The sequence below is a fragment of the Cyphomyrmex costatus genome, unplaced genomic scaffold (genome assembly GCF_001594065.2).
Source record: "Cyphomyrmex costatus isolate MS0001 unplaced genomic scaffold, Ccosl1.0 scaffold36, whole genome shotgun sequence".
Lineage (NCBI taxonomy): Eukaryota > Metazoa > Arthropoda > Insecta > Hymenoptera > Formicidae > Cyphomyrmex > Cyphomyrmex costatus.
The window spans coordinates 1,365,473-1,391,775 of record NW_017277774.1 but is presented as its reverse complement, the minus strand read 5'-3'; the positions used below and the strand labels follow the sequence as shown (position 1 = coordinate 1,391,775).

The 26,303-nt window shown below is 30.3% G+C and overlaps 1 protein-coding gene across 1 annotated transcript in view; it reads right to left on the bottom strand.

Moving 5' to 3' along the window:
• dsx (transcription factor doublesex) overlaps positions 1-26,303 on the bottom strand; it is a 64,125-nt gene that overhangs the window by 16,154 nt on the left and 21,668 nt on the right. The window contains exon 4 of the mRNA XM_018543008.1: positions 23,802-23,981. Coding sequence (XP_018398510.1) covers positions 23,802-23,981 — 180 coding nt within the window. The remainder of the gene's footprint in view (positions 1-23,801; positions 23,982-26,303) is intronic.

Sequence of the window (26,303 nt, the reverse complement as noted above, 5' to 3'; positions counted from 1 at the left end):
TTTTAAATAATATTTAATATTTCCAGAACCGAATAAAAAAAAATAATAAAGCACATATAATAGAGCTCTGACAATTCTTACTTATTCTTTTGTTTCCTAACAAGAAAATTAAATATGTGTATATAATATGTGTGTGTATGTGTGTAATCACATATATTTTAACACACACACACACACATGCACATATTTATATAATATTTTGCTCAGTTCCGATTTAGGTCTATCAATGATTATGTACGATGATCATGCTTGAGGCAACAATTTTCTTAGCAGTAACGTCTTGGTGTTTTGCATCAAATGCACGTCCGAAACATTATCGGCCACTCTAATATTTATGCCGTACACCCCGGGCAAGCGGTGCGGTTATCAACAAACTGCAACTTGTGCCCGCGCAGAAAGCGTATTCTCAAGATTTATTACGGGTCTCTGTTCTCTACGTACCTTCACTCCCATCAAGGACTGTGCGTCGTAAGTAAGAAACTTTCCAAGGCACATCTGCGCAGATATCATCCGTGCAGTTATCAATACGCATGCAAGAATGATAACTCGATATCAGGCGATATACATTATAAAAAATTTATTTATTACGGAAAGATATAAATACAGAGATTTAAAAAATTGGACACTATAAATTTTGCAGTTAATAGCAAAAAAAGAGATATTTATCAAAAAGCACAATGTTCTCTGATTTGTTTCTTCTTTCTTGTATTAAAAATACAAAAAAACCTTCTTGCTTTTTAACTACTATCATTTAAATACTCAGTAGTAATCATGTTTATATAAAGAGATAGATAAAAGAAAAATAGAACGATCTATATATTATATTACATAATTCTCAGTAAAGATTGTTTGTGGAATTTTCATATGTATATATATGTACTCATCAGCAAAAAATACTTGTCCATATTTTTTACGAATGTATTGTTTTAAAGATGGCAAGTATAAGAATTGAGTAACACTTAATCGGGTATATTTATATAAGATTGCATTCGCAATAGATTTAACTATACAAGTTTGCGAAAAATAATCGTTCAATATTGTTAATTAGGATATTAACGCTTTCTTTGATATTACGTGGGAATTGCGAGACTAGAGAAGGCGCAAGTTGGTGACCTTTCAGACACGACACTACTCGATATAGGAATGATTTATTCCAGATGCAATCTGGAAGATGAATCCAAGCAACATAGAGAATACTCGTAAGTCAGCCGTAAAAATATTGCTTGCCTCGTAAATTACATCCAACAGCATAGCCTTGCGTACATGCTCGTTTCGCCCGATCCTTTCGCTGCGAGAGATGTGTCCGCAATCGCATGTTTTTTTTTTAACGCCACATTCTCGCTTGTAAACGAAATCACATTCGAGATTTTTACATTTTCACGCAGTTTATAATACTACTTTTTACAGAGGAAGAGTAAGAGATTAAAGAAAAATTCACAAAATTCGATTATTGAGTCCAAACCGACTGTGTAAAAAAGCGATTCAAATCAAAGGATAATTGTGCTTCCTGTTGGACACTGTGTGATTGATCGTTAATGTTCTACTGAGGATAGCTAAAATGTATAGCCGAAACGTCCGGAAATATTAAATATCGATTCAATTATGGAAATTTTAATCGTTGATATAATTACGTATATTATATGTTTTAGTAAATATTTATTCTACCGCGCCGACTCCGATTTGGCCGATTTTAATTTTCTTTGTTTTATAGTAACTTCAACCGATACATATTAAGGGTAACAGAATATTAACGGATACGGATCAAACGTGCTCAGAAATAGGATTCGCAGCTGCGTGTTCGCTCCTACTTAATCGCCACAACTTCCGGTTGCCTTAGAATTACGTGACGTCACCTACCTCCATCGCGGATCGAAATGATGCCAAATATAAAGCTCGAAAAACTGGAAGTGCAATCTTTATCCTTCATTTTTATTACTTATCGATGTTGTCGGGTATTAAAATCGAGCCTGCGTTTTAAGTATAAACATGTGTGTATTATAATAGCAGTCCAAACAAAAATATCATACTTAAATCGAAGCGCAACGTGAAAATTGTAATAACGTATATAAAGTGGAATTTATTTACGAGTCACATATCTTAAAAGGATACATTCACTTCTTCCTTTTTTTAATTTTTCTTTCAATGTCCTCGATGTATGGAACAAACAAATTAATAAAAAAATCTTATATTCTCCGACATTGCTTTTACAAATAAATGATTTCTGTATATATCGACTTTCTATATATCAATCATCTGTTTGCTTGCCGTTTTTCACTGTAATATTTTCAATAGTATATCATTTTAACATTCTTTCTTTATTTTTTAACTTAATCTCTGTAATTCATCGATGATGAACTATGCGTATATAAGCTTACGGAGCACATAGATTTTACTTGTATTAAGAATACCGGTTTTCTCGATGGTAATATTATTATCCTTCTTGATGGAGCCATCTATCGCATGAGTTTGCGCATATGCACAAAACTATATATGCGTAATTCATTAAAATAATTATAGAATCCTCACAAATTGTACCGTTCCAGTCGCTGGCTTGATTCATATTAATTACTACAGAACAACTAAGACCAATTAGTAACAAATTATAGATCCTTAAAGGAAATGTATAGCAATAAATACGTGAAGGCTCTCACATAAATTTTTCAAATCAGTTTACCATAATAAAGTAGGAAATACGGGAAATAATTTTCACATTTAGTAAATAAAAAATTAAGATACCTACTTTTCCGCTTAATATTGAAGTCCTGCTTATAAATCAAAAAGATGTATATCGTGTATTGAAAATTATGAGTTTCAAAGAGAGAGAGATATGTTAAATTAAAAGTATTAAAAAATAATCAAGAGAACTCCATATTAATTTTACGAAAATTGTGTTCCAGTGAAATAGTTATAGTTTTCACATATAATGATAAACAAAAAATGTTTTACATCACAGCTCAAAAACTATGACATTTTTTGTTTATTACATTATATGTGAAAACTAACTGTGATTTCATCGAAATGTAATATTTTTAATTAATTAACGTGCGATCCTTCATTATTATACAAGTTATCGTATAAATAAAATTTAATTCTTGTAATTTTTTTTCAATATAGCAGTCCAAAAATATTGCTAATTTTTTAACAATGCACGCAAAATAATTTCTAAATTCAAAGAAAAGCATACAAAAAAGATATTAAGATGCAAAAGAACAAATAAGCAGAAAGGAGTGAACGAGGAAAAGTCAGCGTCCTAAACGGCACATACAACCCCCTTATAAGCGTTGAAAGTGAACGGCCAAGCGTGATGCAAAAGTTGTAATATTATTCGAAAGTCTTTCAAAGTTGAGGCGGTTCGAACGGCCGGTTTTACGACGGAGCACTGACGTCGCACAATGCTGGTCCTAGTGGTTTTACATATCGTAAAGTGCGTGCACGCGCGAGCTAAGGAGCGCATATAAATCGGCTTGCCTGCTGTTATGTCTCCCGAGTGCAAAGGGCCGTTTACCATTTTATGCTCTCGGAGCCTTTAAGTCTACAATTCCGGTCCCCTTCTCTGCTAAAAAAAAAAAAAAAAAAAAAAAAAAACCATTAGAGAATAAAAGTCATAATAAAATTGTACATTTTTGTAAGAATTTTGATGAAAGAATTGATGTTGAAAAGAAAAGGCAAAATTATAATCATCTTGCAATAATAACACATTTGGAATTGTACATGTAGTTTAAAAAAATGTATTTCTCGCTTTAAATTATATTTTATTAAAGAATAAAATCAATTCTAAAAAAAATAATCTAGAAAATGTTATGAAAATATATATTATATGCATATATGGTAATGTATGTGTGTGTATATCTGTAAAGAGAGAGAGCATATTGTATAATTATCTATATTTTATAAAAGTATGATCACAAACAGATTGTGTTTACTATTTTATGCTCATTAAGCTCGTACTTTTGTCGACAATCTTATCATAAAAAGCGAAAATTTTACATTATGTTCATGTAAGAAAAATAGATCAACGATAATAATACAAAAAGATATTTAATGATATTTTAAACAATCAGATTATATGCATTTTAATATATATAATATTTTTCTGTAAATCATTAACGAAAATATTTTACACAATATAAGAAAATAAAAAATAATTTTTATTATTATATTTTTCATTAAAACGCGAAGTTTCTAAATGAGAAATAAACGACGTGCAAATCTCACATTAAGTAGCTGTTAATTTGAATAAGTTGACCATGAAGCGCATACTGTTATTAAATGTCTAGAGCTCGTATTTGAATTTAAAAACTAATTAAATTGAAAGCAGCAAGTATGTTAGTGTATGTGTGCGCGCGTTTTAATAAGAGCATGTAGCTTATTTTCACGCCAAGAAAAAATGAATTGCATTAATTGCGATAAAAACTGTATGAGTCCGTGCTTAATATCGATAAATTATTTATCACGATGTATATGATAATGCACATATAACGTACGCAAATTACGCATATTAGACGCATGCTCGTTATAAAGTGAGCATTATCTATCTTCGTAGAAGCGCGATACTCATACAATACATCAAAGCTCAGCTGAGTTTGTGAACGTAACTCTTCAAGGAGCATGAGATCATTATTTAATTCGCATTACTCGATGAACTCGTGAGATTCACGTTGCGTACACGTGCGTATTATATGCAACGTAACGAATATTCGCATCTTATTATACAAGTATTGATACACACACACACATAAGGTGGCCCACGTAAAACGTTACAAACTATTTCTAAAAGTACGTGTTAATGATAAATATGTTCAGACAAAAGTTTTGACTTCGAGAGGAGCATAAGATGTAACATTGATTTGACATTGGATAACCTTGTCAAGGTCAGGGCAAAATTAATTTAAAATTTTTAAGTGGAACCTCCACTTTTCATTAAACACTCTTGTAGCACTCCTCGAAAGTTTATCAAAGCATTATAATAAAACATTCACTGTTAAATTTATAGTGTCTAAATTTAATCTAATACGAGTTGCTACTGCTCCTACTAAATATATCGTTATTTTAGGATAAAACGATAAATTAAATTTGACAATTATATTGTGTCTCAATTTAATACTGTATAGTGTCAAATATAATCATTGTTTTAGTATGAAATAACGACATAATGGAGTAGGAGCAGTGGCGGATCACATTAGTTTATTTGACACTATAGATTTAAGAGTGTTGTCTCATAAAGTATTTTTCGAATTACAAAACTTGAAAGTTACAGTATTGCTGGCATTTGCATTACCCAAGATTTCAAGAGATTTTATCCGTTATTTGTGGGCATCTTGGATAATGTTATTGCCGGCAATATTGTAACTTTCAAGTCTTATAACTCAAAAAGTATTTTATAAAAATATTTTAAAAGTATATAGTATTTTGAAAAGCTCCCAAAGTGTGTTACAAGAATATGTAATGAAAAGTGGGGAGTTCCATTAAAATATTAAAATTGACTTGTCCTGATCTTGACAAGATCACTCAAGGTTAAACCGATAGTTCCATTTTAATTACATTTTGCTCGTTTTTTCAAAGTATAAAGGAAAAATGGTCTAAATCGAGCGGTAACAAGATTTTTTTTATAAAATAAAATTCTAGTTTACAATGTTAATACAACATAAAAATAAATTATATAAAATACGTAAAAAATATATAATATAAAAATAATATCGAACGTTTTGGAACTTACGGATCTTCAGCGATTCTTATCGATGTTACAATGTCATCGAGATAAAAGCATAATCTTACGGTCTAAGTGACATGGTGTGATACAATTTGTTCGAAGAAATTGATTTTCCTGTTTTTGTGTAAATGTGGAAATTGTGTAATAGAATGTCTGAAAACAGGAGCATCTTTATGTATTCGTCTAATTCGGTTAAGCGCAAGAGTGTTACAATGCTCTATTTTAATTCCCTTTCGAAGACACAAAATTTTTGTCTAAACATATCTTTCATTTGACACATACTTTTAGAAATAGTAGCGTGTAATACTTTACATGGGCCACGCTGTATAAAATCATATAAATGTTCATATACATATACATATTATATATATATGTATACAAATTTAAAATATAAATTAAATAAAATTTATATTTGAAATTTAATTACAAAGAGTCGTACACATTCTAAAAAAATGGCTGTATGAATTTGACAGCATGCGATGTTTATATACAATAATTCTCACTATGTGGGTGTTAATATAAGCACCAACATTTTTATTTAGATTTAACATCATGGGTTTTGAATCCATATGTTCCACGATGATATGATTATCAGGGATTATTAATATTCACACTAAAATTGAAAAAGTGAAAATTATACTTATACCATATGGACATATTATATCCACACCAGCAGTGTTAAGTCTATACTAATCCTTTAAGAGTATACATATATTAAATTCGAAAATTACAACCATACGTCATTAAGCTTCATTTTGCAAATGGAAAAAAAAACAAGAGGAAAACGAACTTTATATTTAATTGTAGATATACAATTGAAAGGAAACAGCCTTGACGTGAATACGTTATAGTTTCGAAAGCACTGTCTAAAAAAAGCTTTACACGTCACATATATAATAGTATCTTGGATTTGTGTGTAAGCGCGTGATTGTTTCCGGATCGACAAAACTGGATCCAATTTAAAACGTAATAATTTCGGTTAATTTATTCTTTGGAAAAAGTTAATAAAAAAATAATTCTTTAAATTATTCTTTTAGATTTTTTTTCTTAAGTTTTAAACAAAAGTTCAAAATGTCCAAATTTATTTTTCATATTTTTTGAAAATTTTCTCTAGTATGTTTTTTAAGGTGTTTTTAGAGTAAATTTTCCCAAAAGCAATACACGTACACGCGACATACATTAAGCAATCTTAAATTTTAATAGATGTAAATTAAGTAAAGAGAGAATTTTCGCAATTTTTATCATGTGTATTGTGTATTGCAAAAATATGTTTCAAATTAAATTCTGCCGAATGTGACCGAACGACTTCGCGCAATTCGTATGTACATGGTTCGCGTTACCGAGCAGGCAGTCGCTTGCTTAGATAAGATAAGCGCAGTGCGCTTATGCCGCTCAAATGCTACACATATAGTAGTCGCTAATGTCAAGGAAAACCGAGTCACGCCTCGCGCATATCGCTTGCCACTGCATCGCGTGTTGAGACACACTCGTACGCTAGTGTTAGTGCACGTGTCATTCCACCTCCTCTGTCGCGTTACAAGTGCAACGCAGACCAATGCCTCATCCTGCCTCCGTCGTGTCCCTCTTCCTCTTCCCTATCTTTTTCTGCGTTCAGCTTGCGGTTATGCAATCTTATAGCGTGCATTGCCAATTTTCTCGACCGGCTTGCTCGTAGACTCTCGACAGCTCATCCTCTCGCGCAGCCTCGTCTTCCTGCAACTACGGCTCCCATCTCGCGTCATTCTTTAATAAAAAGACAATCTTCCTCCTTGTGCTAGCATCGTATTTAAGTTACACATATTAGCTCGTCTGTGTAGAGATTATAATGATCTTTCCTCTTATTTTACTTCCGTTGGCTGGCTTCTTACGTTCGTTTCATACCACTCCTTTCTGTACCCAGAACACGAATCTACCGTCTTTCTTCTCTTTTTTTTTTCGGGCCTTCCAAGTTCGTCTTTTCTTTTTTGCCGCCATGAACCTCTCTGGGTCTCAGATCTTTTTGTTGATTGGCGTGGCTTCTGTCTTTCTGTACACCTCTCGAAATCTTACTTGCACACAGAGACATGCGATACAGAGCCGTTATGAATCCGCAACCGCTACTCACGTCACGTCAGTGTATCGACATAGAAATCAGCGGATTTCTTTTGTCATGTGGCTAACACACTTATTTTATTGCGTACCACTCCGTGAAGATTTCACGCAGCGTAAATATGTACACACACTCACACACACAAACAAACACATACACACACATCGAGGAAATTTTCAATTAGAATTTATCCTGAAAATCATAGTAAGCAAAACATGACATTTTAAAGAATTTTATGTAATTCTCTTTTTTCATGATTTATTAATATTTCCACAACAAATATAAAAAATATGTTGAATAAATTTTACTGAAAGATATGATAAAAGTTTCAGCAAGTTTAAAATAAGTTAAATAGTTTATGATTCTTTATTTTTTTAGAATATATATAGATACCAAGTGATAAATATACATATAAAATATTATATGAATTTTATAATAAAACATATTTTTAATTTTTACATGTATAATATGATCGCTCATGATAATTTTATTTGTATATAGCATGTAGGATGTAGCATGATAACTGATCGACTATCGTTATATTCGATGGTGATACAACGTAAAAAATAAAATGTTACTTTTAACTTAAAGAAGTATAGTAAACCTGCTGAGCATACAAAAATGTTAATTTTAACATGTTTCAGAAAGTCCACTATACGTCTTTAAGTTAAAATTAACATTTTATCTTTTATACATTGTATCACCATCGAATATAACAATAGCCGATTAGTTAATTTGGTATTTTTACAAAAATACTAGCTGCTTATCAGCGAACAGTATCCGATACTGATAAATGCGACGGTGTTCAATTTTTCATAATTAAAACAATATAGCATAGAAGGCGCTGCATTACAAAATTATTCACCTTGGATTCAAATACAAAAGTAAATAAGAGATGTACTTTAAGAGTACCTATAGTTTTATACAAAAATTAATTCAGAGATCTGATTTTCAAAAGTTATATGTGACAAAATAATGCCAATTAATCTGTAACGAAATGTAAATTTCACAAATCGTGTTGTAAATATTTTGTCTTAAAAATGTACAATTTGCTTGTTAATTTATATTATGCAGTTCATAAAATGTTTTGTATATTTAAAACATTTCTAACATTACCAATAATATTTAATAGGTTGCCAAATTGTTCTACATTTATCACTAAATATGGTATCTGCAGCCAATTTTGCGGTAAAATATAACAAAAAATTCTTTTCATGTACATATGTACTTTCGTCCATACTGTACAATTTGCATCTATAATCATGCTGCCTGAATGTTCGACAAACCGATAATGATTACGAAAGCATATTAATGTATTGGAGATTGCCACACATTAGAACAAGTCGCAATAAAAGTAACTGGCGTTACTTTTGCATAATTTATATCTGCACAATAAAATTAACAATATGCCATAAAAATTTCAAAGTTTTATGCCATTACGTTTTTACGCCTAGAAATAACGTTGATTAATTAATCAACAGAATTTTTATCTATTAATTTTGATATGTACAATGAACGAATCAATTAATTACAGGATAGCTTTAGAAAATAACGTTGCTAGTATCATGGAAACATTTTCATTAACACTTCGTGCCACATCTCCTAATTCTGGGAGACTCATTGCAACTTTCCGTAGAGGCCCCGTTTCCCATTACTGTATTTGTATTGATGAACGAAAAATATCATTATTTTTTATTATAGCAACGTTTTTCCGTGTATAAATCTTTCTACAGACATATTATAAAAAAAAAATGAGAAACTAAAAGTTTCAAAAGTACTGTGAAATTAATCAATCTGGCTAATTCTAAATCCGCTTCTTATAAAGTAGATTGAAGTAGCTACTTCCCAATAATGAAGAAACTAATTTAATATCAAATTAATCACGGCATATTATGCAGTATAATGAAATATAAATAATAACTTGACATATTTTAAATTAAATAACATTTTCGAAATTTTGTCAAAAAATGACATTTATTAAAATACAACAAATGAACACTGAAACGAATAGAATGTTTTTTTACCTTTTGCCAAATAATCATAAAATCATTTATACTAAGCTTTTTCTTACAACTTGCCTTACTTCTTGAGTTCTTTGTTCAAGGATATGCGATAGTTACACAGCTTGTGTTATCACGTTATCGGGAAAAAGTTAAAACGACTACCGTAATTTTTGTATACTTCAAGATAAAATGAGAAATTGTATTAACGGTATATGTATCGGTGTTCGAAAACGACCGAGTCGATTTTGATCCAGTTAGAAACATAGCAAGAGAAAAAAATGATATTAGCTCTAACGGTTTTTCGATAATAGCATGTATTTTTATAATGCGAACTCATCTTCTTAATACCAATTGCAATATCACGAATAGACGCATCGTATATAGTCTCAAAATTTTAGAAATTTCGAGGAGATACAAAGTGATATATTTTTTTTATCTCATTTCTTTTTCCATCCTCTTTCGTTCTTTTCAAATCTCTTGCTCTATTTCGCGAACACTTCTTACAAAAGTACACGATAATGCTTTTTTCCAATCCATTCTAGGTTAAAAAAAAATATCAATAAAATAAAAATAAATCCTATTTTACATAAGAAAACTGCTGAGCGTGGAGAGTTGCTGATCTCTGTGCTAAAGATCCTGATTCAAATCTAGAACACGCATATATCAGAATTGATCGTTATTTCCGATCGAAAGGCAATGACAAACTTTCGAGAGTAATTACTACGACAACCTTTTCTGATAAAGTCGTTTGGATTTGGCGTTAAAAATTATAGAATTTCATATATCAGTGGATATGTGCAGAAGAAGTCATCAGTGATAAAAGATAACAAACTGAAAAAAAGACATAAGAAAATATATAAGATCTTTATAGCACTTATAATACTTAATGTTAGCGAATTAGATCGCATAAAATTAAAAGATTCGCACGCTCAGGTGTGGTTGGATTTTCCGTTATATTATATCTGAATAGCATAATATTCGATAACTTTAAATGCTTATCTATATAATTTGAAAACTATTATAGCCTTGACACACAACACACACATTTGGTATTAGTGTTTCAAATTATATCAGAAATTTACTTTTAGACGTTGTTATCGGATACTCTCTGTACACATTGTTATATATTATAAATAAAAAATATATCTTTATATTATTAATTCATTAAGTATTTTATGAAAAAGTTTCGAGAATCAAGTATACATAAATAAAATCTTTTTCATTGAAAATTAACGTTAACTCGATACACAAAAAAAATAGCTATATATACGATTGCCACGACCAAAAGCCGCTCATCAATACATTTTTTGTTAAAAAATTTTTTTGGTTATAGTGCGATTGTGTGTGTGATAATTGTAAGATTGAGATATTAATATTTTAATGGTTATGCTGTCTCTTACGATTATCACAATCAAAATGTATTGATGGACGAGAATTATCATCTCCAGTTACCGAAACATTTTCTCCGTTATTAATTTAGCTAATTCTACATACTTGGTGAATTTTAGATAGAACTCTAAACATCAGCAAAATAGGGATAACATTATCATCTGACGTTACCAGTATAATTATATATCCACCTCTGTTTTCGTGTTGGATGAAATCAACGTACAGAGCTGTTTATATGCAAAAGTCGTTCATGTCAAGTGAATCATTATAAGCAATACCAAAGGAGATCCGGATACGAGAATACAGCCGGCCGAATAAGTCACCGCCGTCCGTCTAATTTCGTCCATGACCGCGTCCCGCTTGTTGCTAGACAGACTAAGAAAGCGAAGACACATCACGAATGTAACAGATCGCGAATGAGAATCTAAGAAAACCGAGGAATGCGCGGCTGTTCGGAAGGAATTAGCGAAGACGTATTAAGACGTCAGCATTAATTCGCTGATGGAAATTCGCCTACGCGCTTTGCTAAGCCTTCCTCGTTCTGACATTCTTTTCAAATCCGCGTCAAATTAATTTCTCTCTATATATATAAATTCGGTGTCTTACTGTAATATTTTGCTGTCACAAGTTAGACATTTTCTACATTGATTGCAATTTTTTGAAAAACTCAATATCGCTCATTCTTTATTGAAATTTTGTTTACCAAAAATAGTACAAATTGCGAAAAGATTACATTCATTGATTTTATTTCGATTTTTATATATAATCTAGAGGATATTCCTAAATCATGCGCATTTTGAATCATATTGCGAACTCGTTGGTCTCTAAGATAAATATATAATAACACTTCAAAGTTTGCTTTAATATAATATATAAATATAGGTACTGAATAAGGGATCAACTTCGATGAACTTGACATATGCTATCATAACCCTAAATAATATTTAAAAGACTTTAGCTGTCGTTTGTTGATATACTAATTCTCTAGATAAGTTCTCAAATGGGGCGAGCGATTGCGAGGAATTTTCGTATATCTTTTGAAGGATGAGCAAACGGTGAGCAAACGAATGCATGAAGAAAAAAATCGATTTTTTAATTCGATACCAAAACTTAATTTTCTTATATCTTTCGAACTAAGGGTGAGCAAACAAAAATTCCAACTGAGCATTCGTGAGCAAACGATGAGCAAACGAATGCATGAAGAAAAAAAATCGATTTTTTAATATTGGGGGGCTAGTGTGAAGTTGGCCCCCCAAAACATAATTTTCGTCTATCTTTTGAACTAAGGGTGAACAAACGAAAATTTCAACTGAGCATTCGTGAGCAAATAATGAGCAAATGAATGCATGAAGAAAAAAATCGATTTTTTAATATTGGGGGGCCAGCTTCGCACAGGCGGGTTGACGTAATAATATTCTTCGCAATATTTATCCAAAATAATATATGTAATCCCCTCCCCCTTTAATAATATTATTAATTTTATTTACAAGTGTATATTATAGGTGGTACGAATAATTTAAATTCAAAACTTTAAAAAGTAAAAAATTTTGAAGTAACATATTTGAGAAAAATCCGTGATTCAGGACTTTGTCCTTCATATAATTATTATATATAAAAATCAAAATAATCAGTGAGATATAACCGAGGATACAACTTTCTCACATTATATTTTTTATCCTAAAAACTTCATATCTTTTTCTTTCTAAATTCATATAGTTCTCAATATTCACAATTTAATAAATTAACTGTAAATGATTAAATCAGCATCTAAGTAATTTCTGTCTATTTTATCAATGATGAACATTTTGTTCTCATGAAAAAATCTTATCAAAACGAATACAGAAGAAGAAAGTTTATTCCTAAATTCTTACATTCTACATATTTCACATAATTGTAAATATCTAGATTTTAAAAATACATTTGCAACTATAAAATATACAGAACGGTAGCATTATAAAAAGGAAACAATATTATTAAAAAAAAATCATTTACACATTATACTTTCAAAATATAAACTGCAAACAATCTTAAGATATGATTAAATTTAAAATTCAAAATATATGTATATCAAAGTAGAGCTAAGATACATAAATGACAATTTATCATACTGTATTTATCGAAAAGATAAATAACAGTAGCAAAAATTAATAAAATACTTAACACATTATTATGTAAATAATTCGTCATAGTTGTTCAATGTTAAAAAGTTTGACTATCTTTCTTTTTTTTTTTCAAATTGCATAGTTGGGCTATTAAAGTTAATTATAAGCCACTGACATGCAATTCTAGATAAAAACAAACATTAGCTTTTCAACAGCCACTTTTATCGTTGCAATATACATTTCTGTTTTAATGCGAATAATAAACTCTTCTACCGTGCATTAAAGCAGTTATAAAGATAATTGTTCGCGAAAAATTTATATGAAAATTATTATCAATTTATAGAGTTCAATTCAAATATTTTCTTTGGATGACAACTCTGTTACATAAGCATTTTTAAATGACATATATGGAAACGTAATTTCTAGACTCCGTTTATGAAAAAAAAATCATTTTGATTTATCAGAATAATTTAAAGAATCACGTATAGTTGACTAGTTTTTAAATACCTGTAAGGCTAAAATAGTAAATTATAAAAAATTTAAATAACCAATCTAATCTGATAGCTATCTGCAATTAATCGCGAAATCACAACTTTAATATTTCAAATTTAATAATTTCAAAATTGTAATAATTTGTAATTTAAATAGTTTAATTTAATTACCACAAGACGTCTTCATAACTTGTTAAAAACTGTGCTCATTTTAAGCCAGCAAACGTGTTATCAAAGAATTATTAATTGTGTTATTTATAACTCTATTTTAGATAATAACAATAGAAAATAATTTTACATCAGAAAAAAAAATATCAAAAATTAGGTAATTTTATATCATCAATCTCTATCGAAAGCAGTTCCACACTTTTTAAGACTTTGCTTTACTCGTTTAGTAGCTTATCAGAGTTTATCACAGTTGAAAAATATGTTACTAACATCCTTTTCAAAAAATGTTTTTAGCAAGAGATATTTGATATACTTTATAATTAGATACTAAATGAGTAACATAATGTGGGAACAGCTACAGAGTGCGGGCAACCATTCTTATAATGCCGTTACTGTGAGGAGATATCCTGGACGTAAAAATAAATTCCATAAAGCAAGAAAGGTAGATAAAATAAAAAGATTCTAGAAGTATTTTTAATTGAAAAACGACTGTATCTACAATTAATATATAATTACAAAATCGATTAAAAACATGTAAGCGTAAATAGCAAAATTAATATACCTCATTGATAAGCCTTTGACACTAATCTGTTTAACTAAGCAGCTTTAACTATTGACACTTATGCAGTTTCTACTCTTTATGCTTTACAATTTGTCGCATGATTTTTCTCTGTAAGCGGGTTCCAAATTTTTAGATAAAATGAGCAAAATTTTTATATGTACTATTCCAGTATCCTACTTCTTTTGATCAATAAATAATGTTGAAAAAAATAAAATAACTTCGAGCTTGTATAACATCATTCCTTGTGTATGTAAAATGTTTCCATGCAATTGCAATATAAAGAGTAATACTAATAACTATAAAATTTGATGCGAGTATTGGTTGCTGTCTAACAGCATGGTCAAGGTCTTCGTTCACGAATGCATTCAATGCAGAAATCTTTTGCACTCTTGAACTATGCTAAAAAAAGTCAGGTTCAATAGAAATATTACGTGTGCACAATTTGAAGATACTGCGAATACATTTCGTGAATTAAGTTTACTGGAAAAAGACCGGTTTTGCAAGAAAATGAAAATAATCTGGATTGTGATTACCGATAAAAAACCGATATGTTCATATTGATTAACCAATGACATATACAGGAGTATCACAGGTTACTGATAACCAACACGCCAATGAATATGCTATTTGTGTAAATTTCATGTGAACACGAACTACACACGAGTTAGCAATAAATATAATCAAAGAGGATTCCGAGTATTCATTATCAAAAAAAAAAAAATGCATAGCTGTCATGTATAAGTTTACATGAGAAAAATATACATATATTCTAGATAAAATATTCTATACTTATATAGAATATATAAATATTCATAAAATCATAATCAACTATTTATGCTGTAAAATTGTATGTGCCATATAGCAATTACTATCAAAATATATGAAATAAATAACAATTAAAAGCGAAATAACATGTGCATTGAATCTGATTTATATATACAGAATGTCCTATGTTAAATAATACATTAAGATTTCTCGTTTCTTTCAAAAAGAATTTTATCATAGTAATTTGAAAAATTTTTAAAGTAAACTCCAAGAATATATAATGAAAAAAATGAGAGGTTCCATTTAAAAAAATCGACGTGACTTGACCTTAACGACGCCATCCAAAGTCAAATTAATGATGCCTTCTTATGACCCCTCCGAACTATACGATTTCTGCTTGTAACATTTTTTTCCGTATCTATCATAGTTTTCGAGAAATCTTAATGCATTATTTAAAATAGGACACCTTGTATATCATTAAATAAAATAAATAATGTGATTATAAAACTGGATTTTATAATATAATATATTAGTTCATTACTCATCCGTGCTCATCAATGGACAATGCATTTATGATAGAAATTCATTAACGCAAGTAATAACTTGAACTTGGAACAAGCAATCTCACGTGACTGTGCACATTCCAGGAAGATATTATAGACACCAATTAGAGTACTGCCAAGCATTAATCGTGCACGATATATCTTTGGCAGGTCGAATATGTCGTAAAAATAAAAGTAGAAATAAAATCGCTTCTTTTTTCACGATAAAAGATCGTTGAGGTTAAAGCGATTATAAGTATAAATATAATATTGATCATATTCTCTATTATAATAGAAAGTTGTATACATAAGTAAAAAAAATGGCGAACAGCTTGTAATAAATATTCGTAAAATAACATTCAATTTTTACAAAATTATTCTCTTTGCAGATTTAGAAAAATTTAGTGTTAGATTTTCTTTAATACACGGTATACGCGATAATCAATTAATGTTAACACAACGTAAAGAATACTTCTTCATAAATATATGCAACTATAATGTAAGTAGTTCCTACTTCACATTACTGCGTTTTTTATTTTGCGTTTTGTATACTGCTTTCGTCGTGCAATTTGATGTCGATAGACGATATTGATAGCAAAAAGACGACAGTAAAGCGCGAGAATCTAATTACCCAAGTTAATTGGCCGGTATTGCCGCCATTGCTCAGCCTACTCAACAGTGCATTATTCCGCGTGACACGGCATTTTCTGTCGGTGCTCGTTTTTTTGCTTGCATGCGCAAAAGGGCGGATACAATTCACTGGGAAACAAAACTCACCGGCTTTCAAACAGTCGTATAGATTGCGTCGATATAAAATTTTTTAAGTATGGAATATTATCACCAACATGTTGACTTTTTCACGCAAGTCAATAGCAATAATCGTCAGGCTCGTATAAAAAGGCAATTTTTCCACGCGTATTAATGTTTCGTGAGACGAAGCGCGTGTATCGTATTATGCAAGTAATGTCGCAATACGTGATGTGTTGATGAACCGTGCATTGCTTAGATATGCGCGATACAAGTGCTGCCATATTTTTATATAACATTAATTTAAGATATTTTATAAAAAATATCAATTATTTAACTGTAAATTAGCAGAATTTAAAGTACGTCAAAAATATTATATGTTAAAGCTAATGACCTTTGTCAAAATTAATAAGTGACAAATACTAAAAAAAACTTTCTCTTAGTTTTTTTTTACAATCAGTGCAGTTTCAACAATTTGGATCTGGTAAAGTGTATAGAATTTATATACGTTTGTGCTACATTTTATTCTTTTGCATCTTCATAATCCGTGTTAATGTCGCTCCTACTTTCTCGACGTGAATTTCACATTCAAAGATCATTCGGTTCATTATAAGGTGCTTAACGGAACTGGTAGTGTCAGTTTTAAATAAACCATTACATGCATGTTCTCCAGGCAAAATACTGGACTTGAATGAGGCCATGCAACACTACGCGAATTTTTCGCCTGCTTGCTATAAAAAGCACTTTTATAATTTTTCGTTAGAGCAAGATAATATAATTCTGATATAAATTATATTCACCACGACGTTGTTCTATTTACTAGTCATACTTCTGTGTTCAATCATTATATTTGATTATTAAACGACATTCAATTTTAATTTAATAATTATCAGCACAATCAAACTCTTAATCATACGGTATTATTATTTAAGTGGACATCATCGTTATCTTTGTACGCATTGTCTGGATATATAAAGGCCGCCTTCTACTTTGATATAAGATAGCCCTTAAGGCTATTAAACTCATTTAAACCGATTTCTAATTTTTGATTCATCGCTTGAAGAGAACATTATACCGCTGATGTATATGTTATTAACACATACCTAATTTTACATCGTATTATTGCAATTACAGATTCTTATCTGCTAATATAGTTTCTGTAACTTAATTGTTGAAATTGTTTAATTTGTATAATGCTTATGCATGTTAAACAATATGTTGCATAATGGTACAAAATTGTACCATAAAGATATACATTCGCAACTTGCACATAGCAACATTATTTGTTTAATATTTGATTTTAACAATTTATAATCATTCCCTTTATTCGAACATTTATTTGCGTTACAATATTTAAACTTTTTCTATTTTACTTCTGACAATTGTAAACACGTGCGTGTAATACTTATTGTTAACGATATATCCAGTGCATGATTAGAGTGCACTTGCAAGGTCAATCGTATCTCCAGTGATTCTAGTACGTCATAAGTGGTCAAGATTCAGCGTGTGATACGCAATAGCCTCGCGATATATTAACGATCTGTAATGACGTTAACTGACATATTCTCAATAAAACACGAGACTCATTCTTTTTTTTGATGCAATAAACTTTATTGATTCTGTTAAAAAACCAACATATGCTCACGAATATTGAAAACTCTTTTATAATATTTATTTTTATTTAGATACCAAAGAAAGTGTTAAAAAATTCTTTGAAAAAAATATCTATTATTTCTATTTTTCATGATTAATACGTATTTCTCTTCTAATTTTTTTTCGTCTTTTCAAATTTATAAAATTTTGAAATTATTGTTCAGATATGTATAAAACGTATATGATATGATAACTACATCAAATACGCCACGGTAAATGGAAAGATTAGTAGCAATGCGGTGAATAGCAATATCAAGATTATTTGCACATCACGTTGGTACACGTTGCGTGTCTCTCAATTATATCACGTCAAGTTAGTCCGATCGTAAGCGCTAAGTACCCGCCTAGCGCGTGCCAAAAGTATCCTCGTCTGAGATGTATGAAAATATATTTTCGTGGCGCAGCGTGAGACGATCACTACTCGCTCGCATGCAAGAACAAGTGCGACTAATACGCAAATACTTTCCTATTAGCGGTACCACGATCGCGTTATCATTTTTTATGCAGTGTAATCATAACTGTAGCAACTGATCGATATTTATTCCGTACAAATTCTAAATTATTTATTATTTTTATATAATTATCATTTATGCAATTGTATTAATCGCACATTAAATGATCCGATTTATTTCACTGGAACAGCAATTGATAAATTGGCAACTAAAGAGCAATCGAATGCATTTTTATTACGCAACATAGCGAGTTCATCTTTTTTTTCGATATTATTATCGATATTATTATCGGCACGCAATTATCATTAAATTACGATATTTATGCTACACTGTAACTGCGTAAAACTATGTCAGTCGCGGTAACGAACTATTAATCATTTCACGACTTGATCTTGAGAGCATTTACACGTTGAAGCAACATTATAATTTTTCTTTTCAATCCAGTTGCAGCCTAATTATTTCTCGCAAATAATCAATTAAGTATCTTATTTTTAATTTATTTTTATTTTACTTTTAATTTAATTGTAAGAAAAAATTAAGTTCATATTGAAAAAAAGAGATATATAATAATTATCTTTGATAAAAAAATACACACATAAAAAGTTATCTCAAACACGACAAAAGTGGTATCGTTCTAATGTGTTTATTTTACATTCGTGCTAACTACATATATGCAGCGACTACATCGATATATGTAGCAGGCAATTAGTGTGCACCATAAGCACATTAGTGTTGCTGATTCATTATTTACACTAGACCGCTACTTCTGCCGCAATTACTGTTCTTATGTGGCAAAGCATTCTTACTTCTCCACGAAGAGCATCATTAATCTCTGACACGTGCGCAAAGGTGTGGACATCCGCTATTTAAGTGAGTGTCATTCCAATGCATTTAGACTTGTCAGACACACGCGTGCATACTGGTTATATGTCAAATTAGTCAACAAAAGGCACATATCTTTTTCCAGAAAGACAATACGATCGCATCAATTGGGATATTCTCATTTGTCAAATGTATTTCTGTAAAATTCGTATAATTAAATCACGTTTGAGAATTGTACATTAAGTTTAATTAATTAATTAATTAAATTATATAGTAATTAAATATTTTAATTTAATTAATTTAATTAAAATATACACCTTGATTGTTATAAGTTCTCGATAGTTTTTTTTATGTTTCAATCTTGACCGACCATTTTATATTCTAATATTAATATTGTATATTATTATTTCTACGTTATTTTTGTCAGATAGTATTTGATACTTGTGTTGATACGTTTCATACAAGTGTTAGTAACAATGTGTAACCATGTGCTCAATGAGATGTGAAGCCATTAATCATCTTCTTGCTCATACCACCGTCGTGGTTGGAATGTCGCTTTTCGCGTCGACTTAAATGTATTGTAGCGGGTAAACGAGATCGAGATTGCATTGATTCTTTGTGATGTTTATTCCGAAACGATAGTGATTGGGATTAACGATACAATGACAATAAAATATTTATTGAGCGACGACTAATTAGAAAGTTTGTAAAAAATAAATTAATTTCATTACAAATTATGAATATGATTTTCTTACAATAATCAACAGTAATCAATAAAAATATTAATAGTAGTAATATAACTGATCTAAATATATAAAAATAATAAGAATATAACAAGAATCCTATATTGTAATAAAATTATAATATTATTATAATATATTATTACATTATGTTATAATTATAACGAAAATAATAAAATTATAAATGTAAATTCGTTAATCAGAGATTTATAGACTATAAATAATAATCAAACATTTGTTTGGTTTTGATAAAATTTTCCACTATATAAAATTCATAAAATCATATTTAATTTTGAATATCATTTGCAACAAGTATTGTATATGATTAGATAGTTTTAAAATGATAATCTATTCTGAATTATGAACTCTATCTTTTGAATAAATAAGAGGCTTAAGCAATTTATAATGGTTAGGTAGAGCAAACATCAGTCAATTGGCTGCTAACACATGACACACATTCCTTTTTCTTTCAACTACTTTCATAAATTTAATACTAAATACATACCTTTAATTGAAAATACCTTTTAAATATATCTGATATGTGTGGTATAAAAGATTTAATTATTATTATAAAATTGAAAAATTAAAAACTGTAAAATTATTGAAGCTACAGATGACGATTTCAAATCTTCTTTATGAACAGAACAATCCAAATGTGTAAGAAAATTCGTGATTGAGATCAATAACTTGACGATTTTACAAACTTTCTAATTAGTCGTCGCTCAAAATGCAATAAAAATATACATTGCAAATTTAATTTTTAGACAATATTAAGATTAATTTTTATAATTCTATTTTTAACACACGCAAACTTACTCAAAGGCGTAATTATGACACCAACACATAGATTGAAACTAATGGCTTCAGCCTCACGCAAAAATACGTCATACACAAAGTGGTATTTATACGAGGCTGTATCACGAGCTTATTAAATAGCACATCACGTACTTGATTGCGAGATCTGTGGCGATGATACTATAGTCGTCAACAACTTTGCTGTTAAATGCGACACGATGCAATAGTGATGTTATAAATTTAACACTGCCGCAAATCGTTGGTCGATAATCGTTAAATATCTCGCAACGGTTCTGGGCGAATGATCAGTGATCCGGAACCGAGGCAATTTACGATGGAGGAAGGAAGGTTTGTTCGAGTATCGATTATCCACGGTCATAGTTAGCAAAAAAGCATCGTACCTTTCTTTGACGCCTTGGATCGTTTCTTACTCTCTTTGGGATAAAACAGGATCTGCGGCGCATACTTTAATAGCCAATTAATTGTATCTTTTTACATCGCCAGTTTACATCGGGTCTCTTAAAAATTCTTATCAGAATATTGAAGTGGTTTAACGAACCCTAATCGATTTTCTCGTTTTCCTTTAGGCAACCATTTGTAGGTATCATTTTTACGTATAGTATATGTTTTTAAGAAGCGGAAATAAAATATCGACCTTGAATGTACTGAAACCAGACGTAGTGGCGAAGTTAATTTTCGTTTACGCTGGCTGTTATCCAATAGTAAAATTTAGCAGTCGTTGGAGAGTTGAGACGAGTATGTAATGACTACATACATTATAACTGCAGAAATATCCAGTAACGATTCCTGCTTGGCACGACAGTTCGCATATTTACTGCGGAGTATTTTAAGTGGCAACGATAATATGTTAGTTTTGTACGTTAGGCACGTTCTAATATAGTCGTATGTGTAAGATATATTATTGGCAACTCCCCTCATTTAGATCCTACAAACTAAATATTTACCGATGAAATCTTTTAGTAAAACGCTTTATTAATAAAGTGAATAATGGAAAGTAAATAGGTTCATCTAAACTATTTATTCATTATTTATATCTGCAGGTAATTCTCACTTGTGAGTAATATTATTTCTAATTCTTTTGATCGTGAATACTCTCTCACTTCTCTCTTAGGAAAATGATTTGACTAAAAATGAATAAACCAAAAGAGATTCTGATTTAGCAATTTTCAATCAAACCACTTTTCTCAGAGTAAAGTTTTATATATGTAAAATCATCAATTATTCTCTAGCAATATCACACACTGTTCCAAACGAGACTTTCGATGCAAGAAAAAGATCTTCAGGTGTAAAAAATCACATTAATAATGTTATTCATATATTATCCACTTTGGTATTGAAGACGAGAAGCTTTTCCGTGAAGCGTTTCGAGAATAAAATGGAATTAAAAATATCGGGTGTGCAAGTACGATGGAACTTGCAAATTGTATTTTATATTGTGATGGTATTTTAAATGTACCATCGCGACTTCAAACAAATTCTCACATGTTTACGTGATTTCCATGACACCACATGGCATTATCTTCAATGATGAAATCGTAAATGTTTCTTCTAAGACGAAAAACCCAAGATTTTTCATCGATCTTCTTTATATCTTTTTCAAAGTTGTCTTCACGTGTTACTGATTTTGGGTTATTAATTTTGCAATAATTATTGAGTATTTTATAATACTTATCAAGCGTCAGCTTATATCAAAATACATACGTTCGTAAATCATTTTCGAGAACATATTTTCCTACAAATGTCAGGTTCCGCATATGCAGAAACAGAGTTCATATTAAAGTTGATAAAGCTCTTGAGAAAAAGAAATAAACACGTGCGATTCATAGTCAAAATTTAAGTAATTTAAGAATGAAGAATAAATTATTTACTGTAGTTCCTTCTGCAAATATTTCTATTTTACATTAAGTACAGTTTAATGTATTGTATGAAACTGACATTATAAAGCAAGACAATTATTCTTTCTTGAAAAAAAATTGTTCCGACCTTTTACATATAACAATGATAAAGCTTCAACTTTTTAATAAAATTACGATTTCAGTATTTAGACTTTTAGTATTTATACATCAATTTTAATATGATTTACATCTGACATTTGTAAATGTTTAAGATATCTTCTTGTTGTTGCGCTGGTTCCAATTAAGTTTGTATCAATTTTTAAATGAATTTTCACTTAATTTAAGCATAATCAATTTTCGTTACTACTCCATGGAATTCAAAATGAGCATTGTCAAGAAGTAATCAAATCTAATTACGAACTTCGACAATAATTAATAGAACGTGTTAAGTTTCGAAAATTTAGTAATTATACATAATTCAAGGTGGAAATAAATGATATTTAAATAAAAATGGATATGTTAAATATATAATACATAGTAAAATTACATTTTGCGCGAAATTCTGGTGAATAATTTTCGAATGACGAATTATTGAGGCTATGAAAAAGAAAAATTCAAGTTAATATTTTTTAATATTGGATTATTTATCATACACTTATTACTTTTTACTATATAGTAACAGATAAAAAAATCTTCATTTAACTTGAAATATTTTATACTCAACATCTCATTATATGTTATAATATTTATCATTTATTGCTATATAATAAAACACATTTTTTAAAAATATTTAGATCTCACTTAATATAATTAATTTAAAAATTAAAATAGAAAATTAACATGTATTTGATAGTACTTTTTTCAAAAGTGTTTTATTTCTTTACCACTTAACAAAAATATTAAAAAATGTCTTACCTTGAAGAATCCACTTTTTAGCAGATTCCAAAAAACCATTAAATTTGATCCTCGAGTCTATTTCACAGGCATACTTGATGAGAATGCGTAAGATTCGCTCTATCTTTGAGGGATTACGCCACACTGTGAAAGATTTGTACATCTCATGCAATGTGTATATTAGTAAATTCGAGAGACCATCTGAAATACAAAAAAGATTCAAACGTGAGAAAAATATGTTATGTGATCAATACGTGTTGAATAAATATATGCATGGATATCTGAACTAAAAGAATTTGTGGAGAGGGTTAATAATGGATTTAAAGATAAATGGAGTCTTAAAGCCAATAGAATCGCGGACAACAGTTCTCCGACAGTTACGTTATGACATATTAGACATTACGGCAACCAATGATAGCGCATCTGGTAGTTGTGACTCCGCCTACTAAAGAGTCCCGGATCGTTTTAAAAATAAGGAAATGGCCCCTTGCCTTTCATGCCCTCGACAATCGTCTATTCTTGAACACCAATACTGTCCTACTCGTAGTTAATGTCGATAGCTCCCTTTTTCTCCCTCTACCGCTGAGAACCCGACCGTACGACCCAGCGGAATAGACAACGGCGCGATGCAAGTGCTGGAACGCTTGGTGTTGGTTCCCTCCTTTTACGCACCCAGGTGTACCCGGCCAACCACATTCTACTGTGCGCGCGTGTGCACACGATGAGAGCGAGAGAGGAAGAATAGAGAGCGATGGGGGAGGAGCCGAGACGGGAAGGGTTCCGGGGAAAAGGACGAGGAGCCCGTCGATATGGAGAAGGGGTGCAACGTGCCTTTTACGTAAGTTCGCGCGCAGGTGCGTTTGGCCCACTGAACTACAATACTACTTAAAAGAACATTAATCCCATATGTGTATTAAAATTTACTACAAGAGAGATTGTTTTCTTAAACAAAAATTCAAGCTTTTGACTAGGATTGAGAGAGGCAATGTCATCTTTTCTCTTGGCTGACTGATGATTCATGTACTATGAAGTCTTATCATATGCTATATCAACGATATCAATGATATATCAGCGATATCAATTATATATGCTAGATAGATTTTATATTCATCGTATATAATGTTACTTCTGTAAGATTTTTTTACTTTACGTATTGCAATACAAAATGATACAATTTTTTGTGTGAGCAAAAAAAGATTTTATATTCCTATCAATATATTACTTCGTGACCACGTCATGACATGGCGATTGAAGAATTAAGGTTTCTTTTTCATTTTTTACTCGTCTTGCGTCGTAAGAGAACGAAGCAAAGAAGAAATTGTTACCCGGAAACTCTCTTATTTCCGTTCTCCAAGTATACACTGCTTACCACGAACTTTCTCCATGCGACGCCATTTTACATTAAATGCACTATAATACGCGTAAAGGAGGACATCGTAATATAATATAACAAACATTTAAAAGTCTATTATTAATCCTCTGCAATCAATCTTGAACTTTAAGCAATCACATAAATGATGTATCATTTAATCTTTATGAAATTTAATATTTCATGTTTTTATATATATTATACCACATCTCTATTGATAACTGAAATTAACTGTAAAATTATTAACAAATTAAACAATCAAACGTTGTAACTTTGTTTAACAAATAAACAAATGATAATATATTTTATATAAATAATTTTAGTGATAATTTTTCACTTAATTAAGTTGTAATTAGGAACTAATCGTTACATTATCTTTGAATATTAGTACGTCCTTTTAAAGCTACACTATTTTCAATTCTATATTGAAAACAATTAAGTTATTCATGGCAAGTTGTTCGTTTGCGCTTATTTGCTAGATTTGACTTTAAATATACCATTTAACTTCGAAACGATAGGATCCAAAAGATATGGAAAGATTTACGAGAATAACGCAAGAAAGCTGACCAATACTAAAGATACTTAAAATTTTAAATATGACTACAATATGAAATTATCTCTGCCGTCTAGTGTTTCATGAATGGATCACGTTTCTTTGTAAGAGTCTAGTCAATATATAATCAAAGAGTACGGGTAGAGTCATTTATAGCAGTTGTCATCATCGCGCGATATAAGAACTCTTTCTACACTTTATAAAGACACATCCAAATATCATTAGTCTTATTTCAACAGTCCCGCATTTAACTAATATACACTACTCGGTTTCTCTTCTGCGAAAGGATTCGGTCAGATAAGAAACGAATATAAACGTCTCGTGACGAAATATGCATAACAGTTGTCTATCCTGTCGTGTCGTTCACGGAACCAAATGATATCGTTCGTAACACTCCTCATATTACGTAATCGAACCTGCCGATAATAAGAGCATAGATTACTGACAATGAGAATCGCATAGCAACAGAGTGAATTTAAACCCGTGATAAGGTAAGCTTCCTTTCGGTTGAGAATTACAAAGTAGTAGAAAATTGCTGAATGCATACTGTTTAAGATATTTTTTCGTATTTTCTATTTATGATTTGTAAAAGGAGTCAATA